At 50.5% G+C, this 21,876-nt stretch overlaps 3 protein-coding genes across 6 annotated transcripts in view; 2 read left to right on the forward strand and 1 right to left on the reverse strand.

Annotated features, from left to right (window-relative positions):
- Nucleotides 1-201: 201 nt before the first annotated feature.
- Nucleotides 202-4,021, reverse strand: ZNF296 (zinc finger protein 296). Its single transcript, XM_066373672.1, has 3 exons — nucleotides 3,724-4,021; nucleotides 3,363-3,512; nucleotides 202-1,258 (listed from the first exon to the last, which is right to left on the reverse strand). The coding sequence occupies exons 1-3, from the start codon at nucleotides 4,019-4,021 to the stop codon at nucleotides 288-290; spliced, it is 1,419 nt and encodes a 472-aa protein (XP_066229769.1). The 3' UTR covers nucleotides 202-287.
- On the forward strand, nucleotides 3,987-19,404 carry GEMIN7 (gem nuclear organelle associated protein 7). Of its 4 annotated transcripts, none has more exons than XM_066373675.1 (2): nucleotides 3,987-4,107; nucleotides 17,254-19,404. In XM_066373675.1, exon 2 carries the CDS (start codon nucleotides 17,262-17,264, stop codon nucleotides 17,655-17,657), a length of 396 nt encoding a protein of 131 aa, XP_066229772.1. In that variant the 5' UTR covers nucleotides 3,987-4,107; nucleotides 17,254-17,261; the 3' UTR covers nucleotides 17,658-19,404. The 4 variants fall into 4 exon arrangements, with proteins under 4 accessions (XP_066229772.1, XP_066229770.1, XP_066229773.1 ...); XM_066373673.1 differs by lacking the exon at nucleotides 3,987-4,107 and adding an exon at nucleotides 6,566-6,674; XM_066373676.1 differs by lacking the exon at nucleotides 3,987-4,107 and adding an exon at nucleotides 6,681-6,884.
- A 788-nt stretch (nucleotides 19,405-20,192) lies between these two features.
- The window catches only part of PPP1R37 (protein phosphatase 1 regulatory subunit 37), a 51,907-nt gene continuing 50,223 nt past the window's right edge, over nucleotides 20,193-21,876 (forward strand). The window contains exon 1 of the mRNA XM_066373735.1: nucleotides 20,193-20,780. Coding sequence (XP_066229832.1) covers nucleotides 20,579-20,780 — 202 coding nt within the window. The 5' untranslated portion in view covers nucleotides 20,193-20,578. The remainder of the gene's footprint in view (nucleotides 20,781-21,876) is intronic.

Here is a 21,876-nt window from a genome sequence, read left to right on the forward strand (position 1 = left end):
CTGCCCTCGCCCACACCAGGAACCGGGAGCACGGCTTTCTGTGCCAGTCCTGCAGAGCCACAGGCGTTGGGGGCTGGCTTTCCCCTCACCCCCTCATTCCAAACCGGTCTGTCCAGCCGTCCACCCCAAGGAGAACGCCTCCCGCCCTACCTCAGATACCCCAAGAAAGCAAAGACCACATGTGTCTAACTAGAGAGGAAGGATTTATTCACAGCAGGGAAAGGACAAGATCAACAGACCTGGTGGCAGTGGTACCAGGGACAGCAGGGGGAGTGCACTCCTGCCACTCAGGCCTCCACACTTGCCTTGGGGTGCTTCTGCCGCAGGTGTTTGTCTAGGGTGGCCCGCAGGCCGAAGGGCACTTGGCAGTGGGGGCACTTGAAGCGGCCACCGCCAGGCCCTAGGCCATGCATGCGGCGGTGGCGGTTGAGCTTGCTGCTCTGGGCGCAGGCATAGGGACAGAGCTCACAGGCGTAGGGCCGCTCCCCAGTGTGTGAGCGCCGGTGCACCGTCAGGTTGCTGCTGTTGGTAAAATGCTTCCCGCAGAACTCACAGCTACCCCCGGGCCCATGGCTCTTGCCCACTTGCTTTGGTATCTTCTTGGGTGACATCTCTTGGCTCTGGGTAGAGTTGGCTCTCTCTTCCTTGATGGCGACTTCCCAAATGTCCCCAGCTGGGCCGGCCTGAGCCCCGCCACCTGGAGCCCCAGGTTCCTGCACACCTGCTGTGGCAGCAGCTCCAGCCCCTTCACGGCTGCAGAGGAGGGTGCTGGCTGGGGCAGCAGCATGGGCAGCTGGCTCTGGAGGGGCTGCTGAGGCCTGTTCCTGACTGGTGTTGGCCGTGTAGGGGCTCTGAGGCTGCAGCTGCTGGTGGGTCTTCTTGTGGCGGTTGAGCTTGCTGCTCTGGGCACAAGCATAGGGACACTGGTCGCAGGCATAGGGCCGCTCGCCCGTGTGTGAGCGCATGTGCACCTTGAGGTTGCTGAAAGAGCTGAGGGTCTTCATGCACACAGGGCAGGTAGGGTTCCGCCGGGGGAGGTTACTGGCCCGGGAGCCCTTGGCTTCCACTTCCGGCCCTAGCACTGCTGACATGGCTGCGGCCACCTCTGCCAGACCCAGCAGCGGGGTTTCTGGGGCCTCAGATTCCGTCTGGTAGATGGACAGTCCATGATCCCACTGGGCATGGCGCAGCAATTTCCAGGCCTTGGTGAACTGTCGGCCGCAGTGGAGGCAGATCAAGGCCTTCAGGTTCTCAAGTTCTGCAGAGAGATGGGCTGGGTGTTAGTGTGATGGGCAGTTGTAGGTCACAGAGCCAGTCTGACACATTGTGTGGGAAAGGCTCTATTCTGGTGACAGAGTAAGGGCAGGGAAACTCCCTGCTCCTAGGAAGCTGATGTTCAGGGAGGTGGGCTGGTGGATGAGAAGCAAGGAAAAGCTAGAGTGGAATGATGAGTATGTGAGGGTTCCTTCTATGTGTTTGAAAATCTTCGAGAAAAAGTGTAAAGTTAAAAGCAGAGTGAGCCTGACCAGGTGGTGGCGCAGCGGACAGAGCATCAAACTGGGATGCAGAGGACCCAGGTTCGAGACCCCGAGGTCGCCAGCTTGAGCACGGGCTCATCTGGTTTGAGCAAAGCTCACCAGCTTGAACCCAAGGTCCCTGGCTCAAGCAAGGGGTCCCTCGGTTTGCTGAAGGCCCACAGTCAAGGCACATATGAGAGAGCAATCAATGAACTAAGGTGTCGCAATGAAAAACTGATGATTGATGCTTCTCATCTCTCTCCATTTCTGTCTGTCTGTCCCTATCTATCACTCTCTCTGACTTTGTCTCTGTTAAAAAAAAAAAAAAAAAGGCAGACTGAGGGATGAGGGTAGTGCTGTTTTATATCAGGGAATCATGGAGGCCTCTCTGAACAGGTGCCCAACACCAGGGTGCTAGGTGCCAGGCCATGCCTAAAGCTTATTCTCAGCTTCCCTTGAGAAAAGACTTCCATTTTCCAGACAGGAAAACAAAGGCAAAGTGACATTTTCCCCAAGGTCATACAGCTTGTAAGGAGTGGACTTAGGGTTTTTAATCCAGAAACCTGGGGAGTAGGAGACAGGTTTTCAAAACGTTGGATTTAATAAAACCCACTCTTGATTACTGAGTGGGTTTCTGTCAGGTCCCATGTTCCTGGGTTCCATGCCTTACAGAAGAAGGGGTCAGGCCTAGAAGAGTGAGAAGGCTTAGCAACCTCCCACAGAGTGAGGGGGGTGGGTAGTGAGCTAGGTCTCCCACTCTTTACATAGATCCTCCCCCCCCCCCAGTCGAGAGCATCCAAGTTTAATGTTTTCTCTAGACCCTCCAGGGGTCAGTGTCAGTAAGGTACTTCCTAGATCTACTTGCCTTTATTTTTCAAATGCTAGACAATCTTGGCTTTCCCAATACACCAGGGTCAAAGCACAGTCCTGGCTGACTTCATCTGGGCTCTCCTCCCTAGCTGTGGGACCTTAGACAAGAAATATCCTTCTCTGAGCCTCAGTTTCCACATTGGCTAGAATATGGGGATCCTAGGGGTCCTCTCACTTTTAATGGAGAATAGCTGAGAGTTTGGGTCCATATAAGCTCTCAGTAAACATTAGCTGGGCTGAGCACACAATCCTCCAAGAGTCTGTTTTGTTGCAATAATTCCATCACAGCCCCTCCCTGCTCCCATTCTCACTATAGGGCCTTCCCTTTGGCCCAGCCCTTTCTCAAAAATCCTAGCAGCACATAGGCTGGGGGCTGGAAATCATTGGTTTGGATAAATTCCATAGCCCACACTGACCAAATGCTCACCATCAGTCCAGTACCATGTTAAGGGTTTAATTCCCTCCCAAGAAAAGGAACCCAGACATGAGGACCTGGCTCAACCCTGGGGCTTCCCAGCAAGTAGGACTGGGAGATTCCAGGGGGAGGGGGCAACAACCCCCATTCCAGCTGGCCTCAAGCCCCCCTTCCCTAGGCCACTGCCCTCCCCAGGGGTACCCCCTACTGTCGCACTGGTCCAGCCACCTGGCCAGTTATTTCTGGCCTAGGGGAAGGAGAAGTGAAACCAGATTGGGGGGCGCGTGTGGCAAATCCCCAGACTAGTCTTCTGGAGCTGGCCACACCCTGTGGGCCGCCCTCCTTCCCTGCCCAGCCACGCCCCCACCCCCCTCACCACCACCAGTCCCAGCCCTAGGACAGGGCAGGCCCTGGCCACGCGGCCACGCCTAGGCTGCACCCGAGGGGGAGCGAGAAAGGGGAAGTAGTGCTCACTGCCCCGCCTGTCCAGCTCAGCCCCTTCTCCCACAGGAAGCTGGGCCCTTGAATTTGAGAAGGGGCTGCATCTCAGCTTTGCTCACCTGAACCCGGGGAAGGGCTGGGGCTTTTATACAGCTGACAGCCCAGCTTCTTGTGGTCCATGAAAGCAGTGATGGCCTTCAGCGGGAAGGTCTGCAGGCAGCGGCCGCAGGTCAACATATCTGGGTGATTGTCGGCCCAGAGTTGGCGGTCTGCAGGGAGGAAGCGGGTGGTGAACCTGGGGTGGGGCCAGAACGGGTCTGGGGGTTCCAAGAGAGAAGGGAAACCTGGAGGCGAGGAGGAGGTCAGGTCCCGGCCAGGGAAATATGGCAGGGGCAGGGGGCGTGGGGCGGTGCGCAGAGGAGGGGTCCCACCCGAAAGTAAAAGGGGAGGGTAGTGGGGCCCGGTACAGGGGGCTCTTACCTGAAGGATTTGAGATCAAAGGAGTCCACGGCGCCCACTGGTACCACGAGCCGAGGGCGTGGAAGGGCCCGCCGGCGGGCACCAGGCCGGGGGAGTAGCGGGCTTCGCCCTCGAACCGCCCCGGCGTGGGCACTTCCTTTGGGGAGTAGGGCCGCTGCTCCGGCGCCTGTAGGGACCACGGGCTTGGCTCGGGCTTGACGTCGATGACCAAGTCTCGCATCTCTGTCTCGTCGTCTGAGTTGCCGGAGGACGCGGGGTCTACTCGGCGGGGCGTGCAGCCGAACTTACGGCGGGACATGGGTCGCGGCCCAGGCGATCTGGCAAGCTGGAGGGCGGGCAGACGGAGGCCGCGCGAGCCGTGTGCGCTCAGAGCCGGGCGCTCAGGTGAGTGACTGCGGCGACTGGCCGCGAACTTTTACACGTGCTGGCCCGGCCCGTGGCTCCGCCCACCAGGGCGGGCCCTGATGGAAGAAGATGGGGCGGACCGCAGGGGCCCTGCTGGAGGGCAAACGCAATCAGGATTGTGCCCACTGTATTTAGCTAAGTGACCATACCTTAATGACACCGAGTTCACACAGACACGCATAAAACCAGCTATTTCAGATCCCGTTTTAGGGCTGGTGAAACTGAGGCACAGGATTCCCTCAAACACCCCCAAAGTGAGAAAATGGTAGGGACCATGTTTCTAACTAGGCGCCTAACAGTAATCTGGACTCTTAATAAATGCATAACAAAAATTCACTGGGCAAACATTTATTGAGCACCTACTGTGTGTCCGGTTCTGTTTTAAGCCCTGGGGGTACTTGCAGAGAACCAAATTAACAATACTGTAATCCCTGGCCTCCTCCAATTTACTGGTTAGGGGAGATGGCTCTCCACAAAATAACTATGTAAAATACAGAGCGCCTTCCAGGGTGACAAGTGCCACGTGGAGCCAAATAAAGCTAGGAAAGGTAATAAAGGGACAGGGTGATGGAGGTGGGGGGCTCAGTTTTCTCCCTACACCAGTGAAGGGTATGGTGGAGTTGAGACCTGAGGGAAGTGAAGGAGCCAGCCAGCTTTGTGTTCAAGAATAACAAAGAGGGGGTGCCTGGCATGTGGTGGCACAGTGGAGAAATCGTTGACCAGGAACCTGAGATCACCAGTTGGAAACCCTGGGCTTGCCTGGTCAAGGCACATAAGGGAGTTGATGCTTCCTGCCCCTCCCCCCATTCTCTCTTTCTCTCTCTCTCTCTCTTTAAAAATGAATAAGTAAAATCTAAAAAAATAATAATAACAAGGAGGGTGGAAGGGGACATGGGGAGTGGGGGTGGTGACTGAGTTCTGTGAGAAAATGGGGTCAGCTGCAAAAGGGTCTTCTGACCACTTGAAAGTCTAGGTTTTTGGGAGAGACGATACTTGAGAGGGCTTTGAGCAAAAGAGGATTGTGATCATATACATCTACTCTGCTCCTACACCTGGAATAGGCATGAAAGCCAAATAGCCAATTAATTACCTTACTCCCCTCCGCTTGGGCCTTCTTGAACTTGCCTTCTCAAAGCAGCTCTCTCAGATCACTGTTTGAAGTGGCATCAACACCCTGCCCCACCCTCCAACACTTACAAGTTTTCTTTTCTTCCTGGCATCGACCACATCATAATACAGAACAGTTTCTCGACTGTCCTCTCCCTTCCCCCATCCCACCCCACACAAGCCCAGCTGAATTTAGGGCCTGAGTCTGTCCTCCCCCAGAGTCCCCAGCCCAGTACTGAGTGAATTTTACATGCTAATCTGGAGTGCTGCTCCTGGCCTCAGGGTTCCTCATAATTGTTATTCAGGTCTCAGCTGAATTGTTCTCCTGAGAACCAGAACCGAAGGCTGCCTCCACCACGGTATCTAAAGTAGCCCCACCCTGCTGAAGGCCTTACAAGTTACACTCATGACCTCCATCTGTCCCCAGTTCCCTCCTGGGCCTCAGCTTCCCCAGATGTTACTTTAAGTTCGTTTCTTCACTGTCACCTTCTGACCACCCAATTAAAGAAGCTCACCAACCCTGCCACCTGCTATCTCACCACCTTTATTTGATTTCTTTTACATCATCCATCAAGCCTTGAAAGATCTTGTTGGTGTATTTGCTCATGTATATACCCTATTCTGCCCCTCCCAGTCCTCTAGAATGTAGGTTCTAAGAAGACAGAAGCCTAGTCTATCTTGTTCACAGATAGAACCTCTATTCCTTCAGAGTTCTGTCAACAAATATATAGTGAGCTCCTGCAATGCATATTTTCAGGAGATACTGGCAGAGGTCCTAACTGTGCCAGCCATTAGGCCTTGGGGATCTAGGGGGATGCAGAGGCCTCTACAAAGTCCCTGCCTTAGTGAAACTGTGTGTAAGAATTGAATTCTGAGCCCAGAGAAGCAAGGTTCCACAGCACCTAGAGACAACCAGTCTGCCTTTCATGGCCTCAGTTTCCTCCTTTGTGAAATGGGACTGCAGGGGTGGGGGTGGGGAGGTGGCTGCAGGACAAATGGCTGCCTCAGGTTCATCCCAGCTGCTGCTCTCCAAGGCTTTTTACTGATGCCTCACTGCTGAGTGCATGACCCCAAGGTTTCAAGTAGGAGAGGTGGGGTCGGGACTGGAGGAGAAGGGTAGATGTGCACGTGTAGGGGAATGGGGGGGGGGGGGGTTGTGCGGGCAAAGACCATACTCTGCTTTTAACCCCTCTTGAGCTTCAATTTTTTTCCATAAAATGGGCATTTTGGACACCTCCACCTCGCAGACGGTGGACGAGATCGAAGCGCCCGACCATGCCTCCAGAGCCGGTCTGTGGTGGCTTCTAAGCCAGAGAGCCCGCCCTCGACCACGTGGGGCAGCGGCAGCCGGCGGAACACGGGCTGTGCGGCTAGCGGCCCGCCCGAGCCTCTGCAGGGGGGACGCCGGCGGAAGTGGGGTCGCTAGCACGCGGACCTCGGTGAGTTCGGGGTACTGGCCGTGGGCGGCAGGCACCTTCTTCTCCCCGGCCCTGGCCCGGAATGTCCATCCGCGGGGGAGGCCAGGCTGACGGGAAGAGGCAGGTCAGCGCCCGCGGCGCTGGCTGCGGTGACGTTCCGGTCCGGGAACGCCTGCACCGCGGACGCTGGTTGGAACGCAGGAGCTGGGACGTTCCCGCGCCAGGAGTGAGGTGGGGCGCTAGAGGAGCGTGGAAAATAATGACAGTGACGATAACAGAAATAACGGCAGCAATCAGCTGACCCCCACCTTTCTCGGGGTGGAATCTCTGGCCTATCTGAGCTGGGAGGTGGGAAGAATGTCCAGCCCTGGGCGGAGTGGCGAGTGGGCGCCTTGGGGCCGGGAGGACCTACTTAGTATAAGAAAAGAAAAGAATAGAGTGCTGGGTGGTCATGGAGAAATGGAAGGGAAACTGACTGGCCCAGGGGGGCGGAAGGGAGTGGAAGGACTCAGTGCTTGGGGTTCTGACCCTCTCAGATAGGGCAGCCTAAGGGGTGTGTGTGGACCTGTCACCACCTTGGTTAACTAGGTCTGGGGACCTTGTTGTTAACCTGGTAACTCAGCTGGTTCCCTACCCTAGCAATGGAAAAGTTGGCTAAACATTTGTCCACAGATTTTACCCATTGCTGTTTTTAAAAAGTTTTTAAAAATTTATTGATTTTAGAGAGAGGGGAAGGGAGAAGGAGAAAGAGAGAAACATCATTTGTTTTATTTATATATGCATTCATTGGTTGATTCTTGTATGTGCCCTGCCCAGGCAGCTTGGGCAACCTTGGCATATCAGGATGATGCTCCAACCGACTGAGCTACTTGGCCAGGGCCATTCCCATTTTCTTGAAAGTGAGTACTGACATCCTAAGGAGGGAGGTCAGTGAGTCTCCTGCCCCTGCCATTGACCCCAGTGATGGGATGTTGAGGTAAACGAATCAGTTTTTCAAGTAGAGGGGGATGGATTTGGACATGGTTCCAGAAACCCTCTGGCAGAAATCCTTGGCTTGGAGACTAAAAGGATAAAGGACTCTAAGGGTCTGGTCACCAGGAAGAGTGGATAATGCCTGCTTTCGTCTTGGGCACACTCTATGTGACCTTTCTCAACCCAGTTTCTTAGGCCACATCTTAGCTCCAAACCTCCAAGGGCTCTCCTGTGCTGGCTCAAAAAATCTGCCTTTCTGCACTGGGAATAAATACGTATATGTTTCTCATCTGGGAAAGAGTTCTAGGCAATAAGAACATCATGTGCAAAGGCCCTAATGCAGGAATATACTTGGCATGTTCAATGACCAACAGTATACAAAGATTGGCGGGTTGAGAGATGAGGTCAGAGAGGACCTTGTAGTCCCCACCCCACCCCCTTTTTTTTTTGGTGAGAAGGACAGATAGGGACAGATAGACAGGAAAGGAGAGAGATGAGAAGCATCAGTTCTTCGTGTGGCACCTTAGTTGTTCACTGATTGCTTTCTAATATGTGCCTTGACTGGGGGGCTACAGCAGACCGAGTGACCCCTTCCTTGCTCAAGCCAGCAACTGTGGGCTCAAGCTGGTGAGCCTTGCTCAAACCAGAAGAGCCCATACTCAAGCTGGCGACCCTGGGATTTTGAACCTGGATGCTCCGTGTCAGGATCTTGTAGCCTTTATAAGGACTCTGGCTTTTGCTGTGGGTGAGGCAGGAGCGGGGAGGGCTCTGAGCAAAATAGGGATGTGATTGAACTTACTTCTAACAGGATCTCTCTGACAGCTGTGTGGGGATGAGACTGTGGGGTAAACGTGGAGGCAGGGTGCCCAGTGAAGAGTTGACTGTAATAATCCAGGTGGGAGGTGCTGGTGGCTGGAACAAGGAGGGGGCAGAGTCAGGGAATGAGAAATTGCCAGATTCTGGATGCATTTTGAAGGTGGAGCTGACAAGCTTTACTGATGGATTGAATGTGGTTCGTAGAGAAAGTGAGCAGTCAAGACTCTGGGATGTCCTTGTCTGTGTGATCACTAACTTCCCCCTAGAGATTCTCCCTTCTCCCAACATCCTAGGACGTCTGTTTTGGGGTTTTTTTTAAGGATTTTATTTATTGATTTTTACAGAGAGAGAAAGGAGGAATGAGTAGTATCAACTCATAGTTGCTTCACTTGAGTTGTTCGTTGATTGCTTGTCATATGTGCCTTGACCAGATGAGCCCAGGGTTTTGAACTTGCAACCTGAGCATATTCCAGGTCCACACTCTATTTATTGCACCACCACAGGCCAGGCCTTAAGTGGTCTTTTCTATGCTTCATTTCATAGATGAATCGGAGCAGGAAGGCTTGTGGTAGAGTTGCTGTGACCTGCCCAGATCCCTGATAGTAAATCTAGGACTAGGACCCAAAGGTCTCCCATAGTCCACATCCTTATCCCCAGGTGGAAAGCTGTGACTCCTCCTTGTGTTCTTACATGGCCCACAAGCTAAGAGTGGGTTTTACAGTTTTAAGTGAGTGGTTAGAAAAGTTTAAAAACTTTTTTTGGCATGTGAAATTATATAAAATCTAAATTTCAATATCCCAATAAGGTTTTGTTTTTTTTCCCCCTCCCCAATAAGGTTTTATTGGAGCATAGCTATGTTCATTGTTTGTATTTTATTTATGGCTTTCCTGCTGCTGTGGCAGAGTTGAGTACTTGTGAGAGAGACCCCCTGGCCCACGAACCTAAAATATTTACTATTGGGTCATTTACAGAGAACATTACTGATTCTGCTAATAAGGAATAAATAGATTGGGCCCCCAGTGGGACTTGGCAGGTAGTTCCAGGGGCCCGGGAAAGGTCTGGTCAGGGAAAGAAAGGTTTGGGGTGGCCTGACCTGTGGTGGTGCAGTGGATAAAGCATCGACCTGGAACGCTGAGGTTTCCGGTTCAAAACCCTGGGCTTGTCTGGTCAAGGCACATATGGGAGTTGATGCTTCCTGCTCCTTCCCCTGTTCTATCTCTTCTCTTCTCTCTCTCTCTCTTTCTCTCTCTCTCTCTGGGTGACTGTAAGGATAGGAGAGGGACTTCAGATTCCTGAATGGGAATCGAACATTTTTTAAGGGACATGGAAGCATTACAATACATCCCTTCCTTTTTAAACTTAGAATTTAAGCCTGACCTGTGGTGGCGCAGTGGATAAAGCTTCGACCTGGAAATGCTGAGGTCGCTGGTTCGAAACCCTGGGCTTGCCTGGTCAAGGCACATATGGGAGTTGATGCTTCCAGCTCCTCCCACCTTCTCTCTCTGTCTCTCCTCTCTCTCTCCCTCTCTGTCTCTCTCTCTCTCCCTTTATCTCTCCTCTCTAAAATGAATAAATAAAATAAAATAAAAAAACTTAGAATTTAAAATTTATTTGAATAGGTTATACAAATGCATGGGACAGAATTCAAAGGGTACAAAAAGGCAGACAGTTTGAAATCTCCTGGTCCAGGCTCTTCCTGGGCAGAAGGATGGGATGACTGGTGTTTGCAGTGTGCTGGATTCGGTCCAACAGCCCTCTTTGAGGCTGTCCTAATCAACACAGGGGCCACAAGGAATTTGAAGATGTTCCTCTACAGCTGTAGCAATAATGCTTCATCAGCTCTTTCAGTCTTCCCTGATATGGGAGGTACAGAATACTGTAGCCTTGTAGCTTTAATTTGCATTTCTCAGGTTCTCAGTGAGGTTGTATGAATTTGTCACATACTCAGTAGAATCTTTATCCCCCTCCTCTTCCCACCTGTTTGTCAGTGGTTCTCAACTAGAGATAATTTCTTTTTTTCTCTTTGTCCCCCAAGGGACATTTAGCAATACAGTATATGGAGACTTTTTTTTTTTGAGAGAGTGGGGCAGATAGGGACATACAGACAGGAAGGGAGAGAGATGAAGAGCATTAATTCTTTGTTGCAGCACCTTTAGTTGTTTATTTATTGCTTTCTTATATGTGCCTCGACTGGGGTGGGGAGGGGGTGTGCTACAGCAAAGCTAGTGACTCCTTGCTCAAGCCAGTGACCCCATGTTCATCCACGCTCAAGCTAGTGAGCCCATACTCAAGCAGGCAACCTTGGGGCTTTGAACCTGGGTCCTCTGCGTCCTAGGCCAACGCTCTATCCACTGCGCCACCTACCGCCTGATCAGGCTTGGAGACTTTTTTTTAATGATTTTATTGACGTGTGATTCTCATACCATGCTATTCACTAATGGCAACAGTTTTGGTTGTTACAACTTGGGGTGTTACTGAAATCTAGTGGGTAGAGACTAGGGATACTGCTAAAATCCTACATGTATTTGCAGGACAGTTCCCCCACAACACAACGAAGAATGACCCGGCCCAATGTCAGTAGTGCAGAGGTTGAGAAACCCTGGTCCATTTCTTTTTTTTTTTTTAATATTTTAATTTTTTACAGAGACAGAGAGTGAGTCAGAGAGAGGGATAGACAAGGACAGACAGACAAGAACGGAGAGAGATGAGAAGCATCAATCATTAGTTTTTCATTGCGTGTTGCAACACCTTAGTTGTTCATTGATGGCTTTCTCATATGTGCCTTGACCACGGGCCTTCAGCAGACTGAGTAACCCCTTGCTGGAGCCAGCGACCTTGGGTTCAAGCTGGTGGGCTTTTGCTCAAACCAGATGAGCCCTCGCTCAAGCTGGCGACTGGCGACCTCAGGGTCTCGAACCTGGGTCCTCCACATCCCAGTCCGACGCTCTCTCTATCCACTGCGCCACTGCCTGGTCAGGCCCTGGTCCATTTCTTGGCAGTGCCCTTTCTTGCAAAGAGCTCACAGTTGAGCTGTAGAAACAGGAAGAGCCTAACAGAAAAGGATCTCAATCACTTCCAGACCATGAATGACCCCAGGATGGGACACTGGGTGCCTAATATTTGTCAGTCACTTCAGTCAATCTTTATTTATTTATTTATTTATTTATTTATTTATTTATTTATTTATTAGCAAGAGAGACAGAGGGACAGATAAGGACAGACAGACAGGAAGAGAGATGAGAAGCATCAATTTCTTTGTCGTGGCTCCTTAGTTGTTCATTGATTGCTTTCTCATATGTGCCTTGATGCGGAGGGGTGTTGGGGGAGGCTACAGTAGAGCCAGTGACCCCTTGCTCAAGCCAGTGACCTTGGACTCAAGCCAGCAACCTTGGGCTTCAAGCCAGCAACCTTTGGGCTCAAGCCGGCAACCATGGGGTCATGTGTATGATACCACGCTCAAGCCAGTGACTCCATGCTCAAGCTGATGAGCTAATACCCAAGCTGGATGAGCCCGCACTCAAGCCAGCGACTTTGGGGTTTTGAACCTGGGTCCTCTGCATCCCAGTTTGATGCTCTACCCACTGTGCCACCACCTAGTTGGGCATTTTTATTTATTTATTTAAAGTGAGAGGAGGGGAGATAGTGAGACACTCCCGCACGTGCCCCAACCAGGATCCACCGGGTAACCCCCATCTGGGGCCAACAAGCGAGCCAGTCAAGCCACTGGCTGTGAGGGGAAGAGGAAGAGTAGGAGCAGGGGGAAGGCAAGAGAAACAGATGGTTACTTCTCTTGTGTGCCCTGACTGGGAATCGAACCTGGGAGATCTGTATGCCAGGCAGACGCTCTATCCACTGAGCCAACCAGCCAGGGTCTCATTTAGTTTTATTTTTAATTTTTAATACTAAACATTTTATTTGTATGCTGCTGCCAGTATATATAAAATAATTACCCTTGTGAGATAGAAATTCATGTAAATTCAGAGAGGTTGAGGTTCAGGGCTGATAGAAGCAGTTTGTGTATGGCACATGTTACTGGGGGAAGCTATTTGGACAGGCTTCAAATGTAGCTCTCTTTGAATATTTACTGATTCATGAAAAGAAGTTTAGAACATCTTCAAAGATTGATTTCATTACACAATGGAACAGATTTACTGGGGTTTGAAGGGATTCAATCTTGAAGCTACTCCAGTCAGCAGGGGGTCATGTTGAGCATTCTACAGACAGAATTGTTTCAAATCAGCAGCTGCCTGGGAAACCCCCTGGCTGAGCCTGGTCTCAGCCAGAGCTGTTTAACCCCTTTCTTCCTAGAGGTGAGTCTGGATGGAGCAAGCAGACATGGTGCGGGGGTGGGCAGATCACATTGGAGGGGAGGGGACTGAGCCACAGAGTGGTGCAGCTGCAGAACTGGAGGGTCTTCTCTCCTCCTCCTCCTCCTCCTCTATGCAATCAACATCACAGTAGTGTTGCTTGCTGTGTTCCAGGAGAGTGCTAAACATTGTATTGATACATTTAGTAGGTCTTTTAGTTCCCATGACAACCCTGGGAGGTAGGTCTTTTTATCATTCCCATTTTACAGATGGGGAATCAAGGCACAGATCAGTTTAACAATTTACCCCAGGTCACACAACAATGCTAATAACAACTAACTAATTTTTATGGAGAACCTGGTGTGTATCAGTCCTGTCCTGCTGAATCCTGATAACAAACAAAGATGGCAATGGGTGCTGTTTCTCCATACAATGGAAGAGGATACTGTCTCTTGCTGGAGGTCACCCAGCTAAGCAGACCTGGGGGCTTAATCTGCACTCCATTCATTAGATTGGAGCCTGGTCTCTGTGCCACTCAGTGTTCAGGAACTGAGTATCTGTGGGGGTTAGGGGGGAGGCAAGGTTGTTGTATATGGGGAGGGAGAAGGACCAAAAGCAGAACAATAAATATATATCGTGTCTAGCAAGGGTCTGTGTTGCAAAGAATGAAGTAGCTTACTGTGAGGATACAGAGGGATGAAGGGCAGATAAAGGCTTAAGACAGAGTGGTCAGGGAAGGGGGAAAGGACAGAGCAGCATGGACTGCAGGTGCCCAGCCTGAGCTGGATTGCAGGCGCGCTGGAGGGCCGACAAGAGGGCAGCTGGGTGGTTTGCAAGAGAGCACGGGGACCTTGGGGGCAGCCGATGAGGACTTTGACTCTGACTTAAGTCACGGGAAGGCCCTGAGCAGAGGAAGTAAAGGTGTGATCTGCCTCGGGGCCTTCTGGCTTTGTGTGAGGATGGGGGGGGGGGGGGCGGTTAGGAGTGTGAGGATGGAAAGGTAGGGGAAGCCAGTAAGGAGTGGACTTCACCAGTCCAGGCAGGAAGTGTTGGTGGCTGAACCAAGATGTAAGCAGTTGATAGAGTAAGAAGTGGTAGTTTTTGAATATGTGTGTGTATGTGTGTGTGTGTGTGTGTGTGTGTGTGTACTGCTCACAAAAATTAGGGGATCAAGGAACGTGCAGATACTCCAGTACTTTCAGCCATTTGTACAGTGCATTTTCACCAATGAAATAAAAGTTGGTTTTGCCTCTCATTTGCATAATCAAGCAACTTTCTTTGACTTGTTTGCTTTTCTGATGTTCTTGTTTAATAAAAAAAATCAAATGCTTCTTTTTTTGTTTCATATTCTTTTTGAAATATCCCCTAATTTTACATATATATGTGTGTGTGTATTTTTATATATATGTGTGTCTGTATATATACACACAGACGATTTTTCCCCTTCAGCTTTTCTTTATCTTTTCGGATCTAAATATTTTTGAAGAATACAAGCCAATTTTTATTTTTATTTTTTTGTGACAGAGACAGAGAGAGACAGAGAAAGTGACAGATAGGGACAGACAGGAAGGGAGAGAGATGAGAAGCATCAATTCTTTGTTGTGACACCTTAGTTGTTCACTGATTACTTTCTCATGTGTGCCTTGACCAGGGGCTCCAGTAGACCAAGTGACCCCTAGCTCAAACCAGATGAGCCCGCTCTCAAGCTGGCAACCTTGGGGTTTCGAACCTGGGACCTCTGTGCCACAGTTTGATGCTCTATCTACTGCGCCACCGCCTGGTCAGACCAGGCTAATTTTTAAAAAGATTTTATTCATTTTAGAGAGGAGAGAGGGGTGAGGGGAGAGAAAGAAAAGGGGGTAGGAGCAAGAAGCATCAACTTCCATATGTGCCTTGTCTGGGCAAACCCAGAGTTTTGAACCAGGGACCTCAGCATCACAAGCTGACTCTTTATCTACTGCGCCACCACAGGTCAGGCTAAATTTTTTTTTTTTTTTTTTTTTAAGAAAAGGCTTGTTTTGGCCAGGGGCTCAGTGGATAGAGCATCCACCTGGTGTATAGATATCCCAGGTTTGATTCCTGGTCAGGGCACACAAGAAAAGCAACCATTTTCTTCTCTCTCCCTCTTTCTCCCGCTTCTTTCTCTGTTCCGCAGCTGGTGGCTCGGTTGGAGCATAGTCTCCAGGCACTGAGGATAGCTCAGTTGGTCTGAGGGTGTCAGCCTCAGACACTGAAAATATAGCTCCATTGATTCGAGCATCGGCCCTAGACAGGGATTACTGAGTGGATCCCAGTTGAGGCACATGCAAGAGTCTGTCTCTATCTCTCCTCCTTTCACTTAAGAAAAAAGCTTGATTGTGTGGTCAACTGGCAAGGAGACAAGGCCGAGTTCAACTCTATTTCCAATTTTTTTTGGTAGAATATTCCTCAGTTTGATTAGATGTATTTGACACTGATTAGATTCAGGTAATCCACACACCTATGTCCTGTCCTCCATACATCACATCAGGAGGAACATGGTATCTGTTTGTCCCATTACTGCACAGGTTAGCTTTGATGCCTGAGTGAAGGTGTTGATCAGGTCTCGCCACTATTAAGTTACTCTTTACAGTGAATATCTTGTGGGCAGGTACTTTAAGACTATGTAGAGGCCCTGGCTGATTAGGTCAGTGGGTTAGAATGCCCTCCTGAAACACCCAAGGTTGTAGGTTCGATCCCTGGTCAGTGCACATACGGGAAGTGATCAATGAATGCACAGCTAAGTAGAACAACAAATGAGTACTTCTCTCTCTCCTTCCCCCCTTTCCTCTCTCTGTTTCTCTAAAATCAACAAAAAAAGGACTATGTAGATATCCTGGACCTCATCAGACATCCTCCACAAGTTTTAGCATCTTTTGATGATTTTAGCTGACATTCTAGAATAAGAAAGAACTTTCCTTCTCCTTTTTTTATTCTTTTATTATTATTATTATCACTAAGTGAGAGGAGGGGAGGCAGAGACACATTCCCGCTAGTGCCCCAACTGGGGATCCTCCTGGCAAGCCCACTAGGGGGCGATGCTCTGCCCGTTTGGGGTGTTGCTCTTGCTCAGCAACCGAGCTCTTCTTAGCTCCTAAGGTGGAGGCCTTGGAGCCATCTTCAGCGCCCCAGGCCAACTCGCCCCAGTCTGGCTGAGAGAGGGAAAGAGAGAAAGAGAGAGAAGTGAGAGGGGAAGAGGTGGAGGAGCAGATGGTCACTTCTCCTGTGTGCCCTGACCTGGAATTGAACCTGGGACATCCAGATGCTGGGCCATTGCACTACCACTGAGCTAGCTGGCCAGGACCTTCTCCTTTATTTATTTGTTTATAATTAGCATGGATTCATGCATTTCTATTTTTATTTATTTTTTTCAGAGAGAGGCAGGAGGAGAGAGATAGACAGGAACATTGAGCTCTTCCTATATGTGCCCTGACGGGATCAAACCAGACACTTCTGTACTTTGGGACGATGCTCCAACCAACCGAGTTATCCGGCCAGGACTCATGCATTTCTATTTGATTCAATGCGTTATAATCTGTAATTGTCATATTTTAAACGTTCAAATTGGCACACTCTCCCTTCAGGGAGCATGCCCATGCCTTTCTTCCCTCTCATGCGAGCATCTCAACTCTTAAGAGAGCCCCCCAAGGCTTGCGACCAGGGGAGCAATGGGCAGCGGCTGCTCCTAGGGGACTAACGCCCTGAACCTGTCTCTCACATCCCAGTGAGCCAGGGCGGCCCCTCCTGGTCTCTCTCCTGTGGCTTCTTCTAGCCTAAGCCCTTCCTTTTTGCACTGTCCCCAGCTTTTTTTTTTTTTTTTTTTTTAACGTGCCTTGACCACGAGCCTTCAGCAGACCAAGTAACCCCTTGCTTGAGCCAGCGATGTTGGGCTCAAGCTGGTGAGCTTTTGCTCAAGCCAGATGAGCCCTCGCTCAAGCTGGCGACCTCGGGGTCTCGAACTTGGGTCTTCCGCATCCAGTCCGACGCTCTATCCACTGTGCCACCGCCTGGTCAGGCATGTCCCCAGCTTTAATTAACATACTCTCAAGATAAAAAAAAAATAAAAATATAAAGTAAATGTTCAAATCACTCCAGATTCAGCCAGTGGGAGCTGTTCCAGGCTGGCTCCTGTGTGATGGGGAATTTAGGTGGAAAACGGCATTTCCTGATTGATTGGATGGGCCGTGTGTGAGAGTGGAAGAGACAGGAGCTGGTTCTTGTAGCACTTAACTTATGGCCAGGAGCTGGGGATAAAGCTGTAATAAAAGCAGACAAAGGCCCTGTTCTCTTGGGCCTCATAAATGGTGCTAGTTGCTGGGAAGCAGGGACTGGTGGAGGGATGCTGCAGATTTAGGAGGGGGAATCAGGAGATCGGTTTTGGACAGGTTGAGTTGAGATGAGGTAGACAAGCCTGTGTTCTCAGTCCTCCCTTTTCCTATCATCCCACCTCCCCATGTAATGGCTCCCTGCTCTTCTTCACCCAACAGCCTGAACAATGCAGACTCCACTGCCCAGTCCTGTGCCTGTGCTCCGGCTCCCCCGGGGTCCTGATGGCTTCAGCCGAGGCTTTGCCCCTGATGGACGTAGGGGCCCTCTGAGACCAGAGGTTCCTGAAACCCCGGAGTCTCCCACAGTTCGTGAATGTCAGGAATCCCAGGAACAGCGGGCTCGAGCCACCCTCCGGGAGCGCTACCTCCGCAGCCTGCTGGCCATGGTGGGTTGCCAGGTCAGCTTCACCTTGCATGAGGGTGTGCATGTGACCGCCCATTTCGGAGCCACAGACCTGGATGTGGCCAACTTCTACGTGTCGCAGCTGCAGACTCCTATAGGTGTGCAGGCTGAGGCACTACTCCGGTGTAGTGACATTATTGCATACACCTTCAAGCTATAAAGACATTATAGTGATCACCTTCTGCCTTAGGCCTAGCCACAGATTCCCAGACCTTCAGTTGTTCTGGATCTCTGAGCCTCATAGAGTTTGGAACTCCCTTGGAATTTTAATAAGCTCCAAGCAACGCTGGCTTCTTTGGGTCTCCAGGGTCTAGTCAGTAAAATTCTGCAACCCCAGGAGTTCTAGATCTTATTGAAAGGAATGCTCTTCCTCACAGAACTCTAAATTCTACAGAAATATGGACCTTGGGCCAGTTCCTGAAGACTGGGAGTGGAGTAGTGGTGGGGGAGGGGGCAGTGGGAATAAAGGAAAGCAAATCACCAAGTGGGAAATTGTTTATTATAGAAGTTGCATCCTGGCCAGATCGCTCAGTTGATTAGAGCATCATCCAGATTCACCAAGGTTGCGGATTCAGTCTAACATCAGGGCACATAAAAGAATCACCCAATGAATGTATAAATAAGTGGAACAACAAATTGATGTCTCTGTTCTCTCAAATCAATAAATTAAAAAAAAAAAGCGAGTTGCAAAGTTCAGCCACCCTGAACAAACTCCCTAGTACTCCCCTCCTGCCAAAGAACCAATTATTATTCTAGGAAAATCAACTTCCTATTTGTTTGTTTTTAAGTATACCTGCAGGGATGAGGACAGATTTAGAGGATGTGAGGGTAGCTGTCCAAGGACTGAATCCGTGGAGCTGGGTTTAGGAGAGGGAGGACACATCAGAGGGCTGGGAGGAATTTGGATAAAGATGCAGGAATTAGACTGCCCCTAGTCTCAGGGAATGGCTGGAGCGACCTGGATGTCAGGCTTGGGTGATTTGGACTAGATTTCTTTAAGTTGGGTGGGGATGTACATAGCAAAGGACAAGCATGGCGCTGGGTTACATGACTGTGCACTCCTGGCTGGGTAGTGCGGTCCAACCACCACTGCAGATTTGCTTTTCACGTGCAAAGAAGTCGGACCCTGTACGAAGCGCACTGAGAAAAGGCTGAGGATTAGGGGTTAATTGTGAAGCTGCACCTCTTCATTTCGCTCCAGCTCTGTTGATTGGCCGTCCACCCGACATCACTTGCTTCACTTAGCTCCGCCACTAGTAGTCTTTCAGCAGATTCGCTTTAAGAAAGTAATTTCTGGTGCCTTTGTAATCCCATCAGCTACCAAATGTAAGTGAAGATTCCATTCAATATACATGAAGTTTGCTTCGTCTTCAGTTACGAAACTGCGGCGGCAGATGACGTCGAAGACGAATGTAGAGTCTCAGCTTCCACAGGTCATTCACAACGCCACCTCTGGCGAGTCCCTGCCCTAGCTCTCCAGTTGCCTTGGCAACGACATGGCTTGCTCTTCCCCAAGTAGCCTTTTTTGGTTTAAGCCCCGCCCACCACGCTCCCGCCCCCAGGACGGTCTGGGAAAGAGTGGCGAAAGTGCGGAAGCCAATATTAAGTGATTGAATTGAGGGGGGATCGTGGCTTGAGTTTGGGCTGTTACGCTCCTGGCTTAGTGATCTGCTCCATCGCTATTTTAGTTGCCGAGAACTTTTTTTTTAAGAGCGAGGGGACAAAAACATGGATTTGTTGTTCCACTTATTTATGCATTTTTGTTGTTGATTCTTTTATGTGCCCTAATGCAGTATTCAACTGGCAACCTTGGTGTATGAGGACGGTGCTCTAACCAACAGAAGAAGTACCCGGCCTGGGCCTCATCCCTGCTTTTGTAATTCCTTCCTTCGTCCACTTTTTTTTTTCTCTTTTTTTTTTACAGAGACAGAGAAAGAGTCAGACAGGAACGGAGAGAGATAAGAAGCATCAATCATTAGTTTTTCGTTGGGACACCTTAGTTCATTGATTTTTTTCTCATATGTGCCTTGACTGTGGGGCTACAGCAGACCGAGTAACCCCTTGCTCGAGCCAGCAACCTTGGGTCCAAACTGGTGAGCTTTGCTCAAACTACGTGAGCCCGCGCTCAAGCTGGCGACCTCAAGGTCTCGAACCTGGGTCCTTCTGCATCACAGTCCTATGCTCTATGCACTGTGCCACCGCCTGGTCAGGCTCACCCACTTTTAAAATAAAGGCTATGATACTCTTTATGGGCTCATTTATTTTAGTTTATAAGTTTAAATTGTATTTTATACAACGCTATCCAAATACAGAGAATTACTGATGAAACTGTAGTCTGCAAATGGAAGGCTAGAGACTAGCAAGGGGGCATAAACTTGGTCTCCAGGGACATGATCCTTTTCACTATCCATCCCTTCTGCTCATATATATACAACACAGCTCCTATCGTCTTTCATGTTCTCCACCCTTTTCCCTTTCTCCTTATCAGTTGGCCTAGCACCGTCAAGCAGATGTTTTTTTAATTTCTTTCAACTCCACTCCCTCTACAGAGTTCATGACGAATGTGTACGAGTCTGCCAGATCTACAGTTATCTGGACAGAGGCGGGAAGGCGGGGTGGGGGCGGCTCAGGTTCGCGCTTGCGCGCTGCTCTGGGAGACGGCGTCCATCTCGCCCCGCCCTGCCTGCTCTGCAGTTCCGGCTCTGCGGATTCCGTGCTCACGTTTCTTTTTCCAGTGGTTTTTGTTGTCTTTTGTTCACCCTCTTCAGCAACCCAGGAGGCAACTCTATCCGCAGTGAGTTTAAGTTGATTTTCTACTTCTTTATAGTGCGCGGTTGGCGCACCGGCCTTTAACGAAAGTGCGACTGCGAACGAACAGCCAGGCGCGGGGCTTGAGGGAGGTGCGCTCGGGATCCCGGCGGCGGCGACGACTACGACGACTAGGGAAGCGGACGGAGGCGGCGCCTGAAAAGGCGGCGGAGCCCATGCCCCGGGACGGCGGGCGGGCCCGGAGAGACAAGTCCGGGGCCCGGGGCATGTCCCCGGGGCCCCCGTGAGGAGGTGGCGGCGGCGGCGGCGGCGATGGAGATCCCGCCGCAGGAGGCGCCGCCCGGGCCGGGCGCGGACTGCGACGCCGAGGAGGCCCCCGCCGAGGCCCGATCTCCCAGTCCCGCATCGCCCCCGGCCGACGGGCGCCTCAAGGCTGCGGCCAAGCGCGTCACGTTCCCTTCCGACGAGGATATCGTGTCCGGAGCGGTGGAGCCCAAAGACCCTTGGAGACACGGTACCTACAGCCCGGGAGCAGGGGCGGGCTTGTGGGGGTCTCGGGCGTCCGTGCAACGCCCAGCAAGGAGGCGGTGTTCAGTAATTAGCACCTGATGTTGATCTAGGGAGACAGCCGTCAGTTTAGAGCTGGAGGGTGTTAGAGAGGGTGTATCTATTGGATTAGGAAGGTGAAAAGTAGCTAGTTTATGCCCCCCTCTTCTCCCTGAGCCTCAAGGGACGCTAAAAACGGTCGTTTTAGGAATTAAAACGATGAGCAATTTAAAGAAAGTGTATTGGCTTGGGAGATTGGGAGGCATTCGTTTTTGAGTTCATAGTTCCTTTAGAGAAGGATAGAGAGAGAGAGAGAGCTGTCCGAGGAGGAAGAGTGGGTCAGCATTGGCGCTGAAAGGGCAGTTGGAAGAGTCCAGTGGGCCCTCTTTGGTTAAGTTCCTGGTCTACAAGCCTCAGGACAAGGGGTGACTGAAAGGAGGAAGAGGAATAAATCTGGACTGTGGCTGTAGAGGAGTCATTCAATTCTGGGCTTGGGAAATGGGAGTCAAGGTAAATATCCAGTGAAGGAACAGGGGTGGTGGTCAGTTTGGGGTGGGTGAGGTAGTCAGAGGTGGTGTTAGATCTTGTCATTAAGTAGAAGAAAAGTCATTGCATGCCTCTGGCTCTCCCAAAATGGGAAGCAGAACACTGTCGTTTGGGAGCAGGGGAACTTTGGGGCCTGACTATAGAAGGGTTTTTTTTTTTCCTTCTTGAGAAAGAGATGGGGAATTGGAGTTGCTGGTCAGTAGAAGGTGAGAACATTAAAGAACTTTGGTGGCTTGAGATGTTGGGAGAGGAAGCAAATCTAAGGGTTAAAGGACCCCGGAGAAATTCAGTTCAGTGTTGGAACAGAAAGAGCAGCTAGCCCAGGGGTCAGGAACCTATGGCTCTTTTTTTGGGGGGTGTGTGTGTGGCTCTTTTGATGGCTGCATCTGGCTCACAGACAAATCTTTAATAAAAATAATAATAACGTTAAAAAAATAAAATATTCTCATGTATTATAATCCATTCATTTCCTACCGCTCATGTTCATGGTTGTGGGTGGCTGGAGCCAATCACAGCTG

Source organism: Saccopteryx leptura, chromosome 3 (assembly GCF_036850995.1).
Source record: "Saccopteryx leptura isolate mSacLep1 chromosome 3, mSacLep1_pri_phased_curated, whole genome shotgun sequence".
Classification (NCBI taxonomy): Eukaryota; Metazoa; Chordata; class Mammalia; order Chiroptera; family Emballonuridae; genus Saccopteryx; species Saccopteryx leptura.

What these genes read in the sequence shown, in the direction of transcription:
- GEMIN7 (XM_066373675.1), top strand. Translation starts at nt 17,262, where the DNA reads ATGCAGACTCCACTGCCCAGTCCTGTGCCTGTGCTCCGGCTCCCCCGG.
- ZNF296 (XM_066373672.1), bottom strand. Translation starts at nt 4,021, where the DNA reads ATGTCCCGCCGTAAGTTCGGCTGCACGCCCCGCCGAGTAGACCCCGCG. An exon ending in TTTGATCTCAAATCCTTCAG is followed by an intron (nt 3,513 to 3,723) that starts GTAAGAGCCCCC and finishes TCCTCCCTGCAG; the next exon opens with ACCGCCAACTCTGGGCCGAC. An exon ending in CAGCCCTTCCCCGGGTTCAG is followed by an intron (nt 1,259 to 3,362) that starts GTGAGCAAAGCT and finishes ATCTCTCTGCAG; the next exon opens with AACTTGAGAACCTGAAGGCC.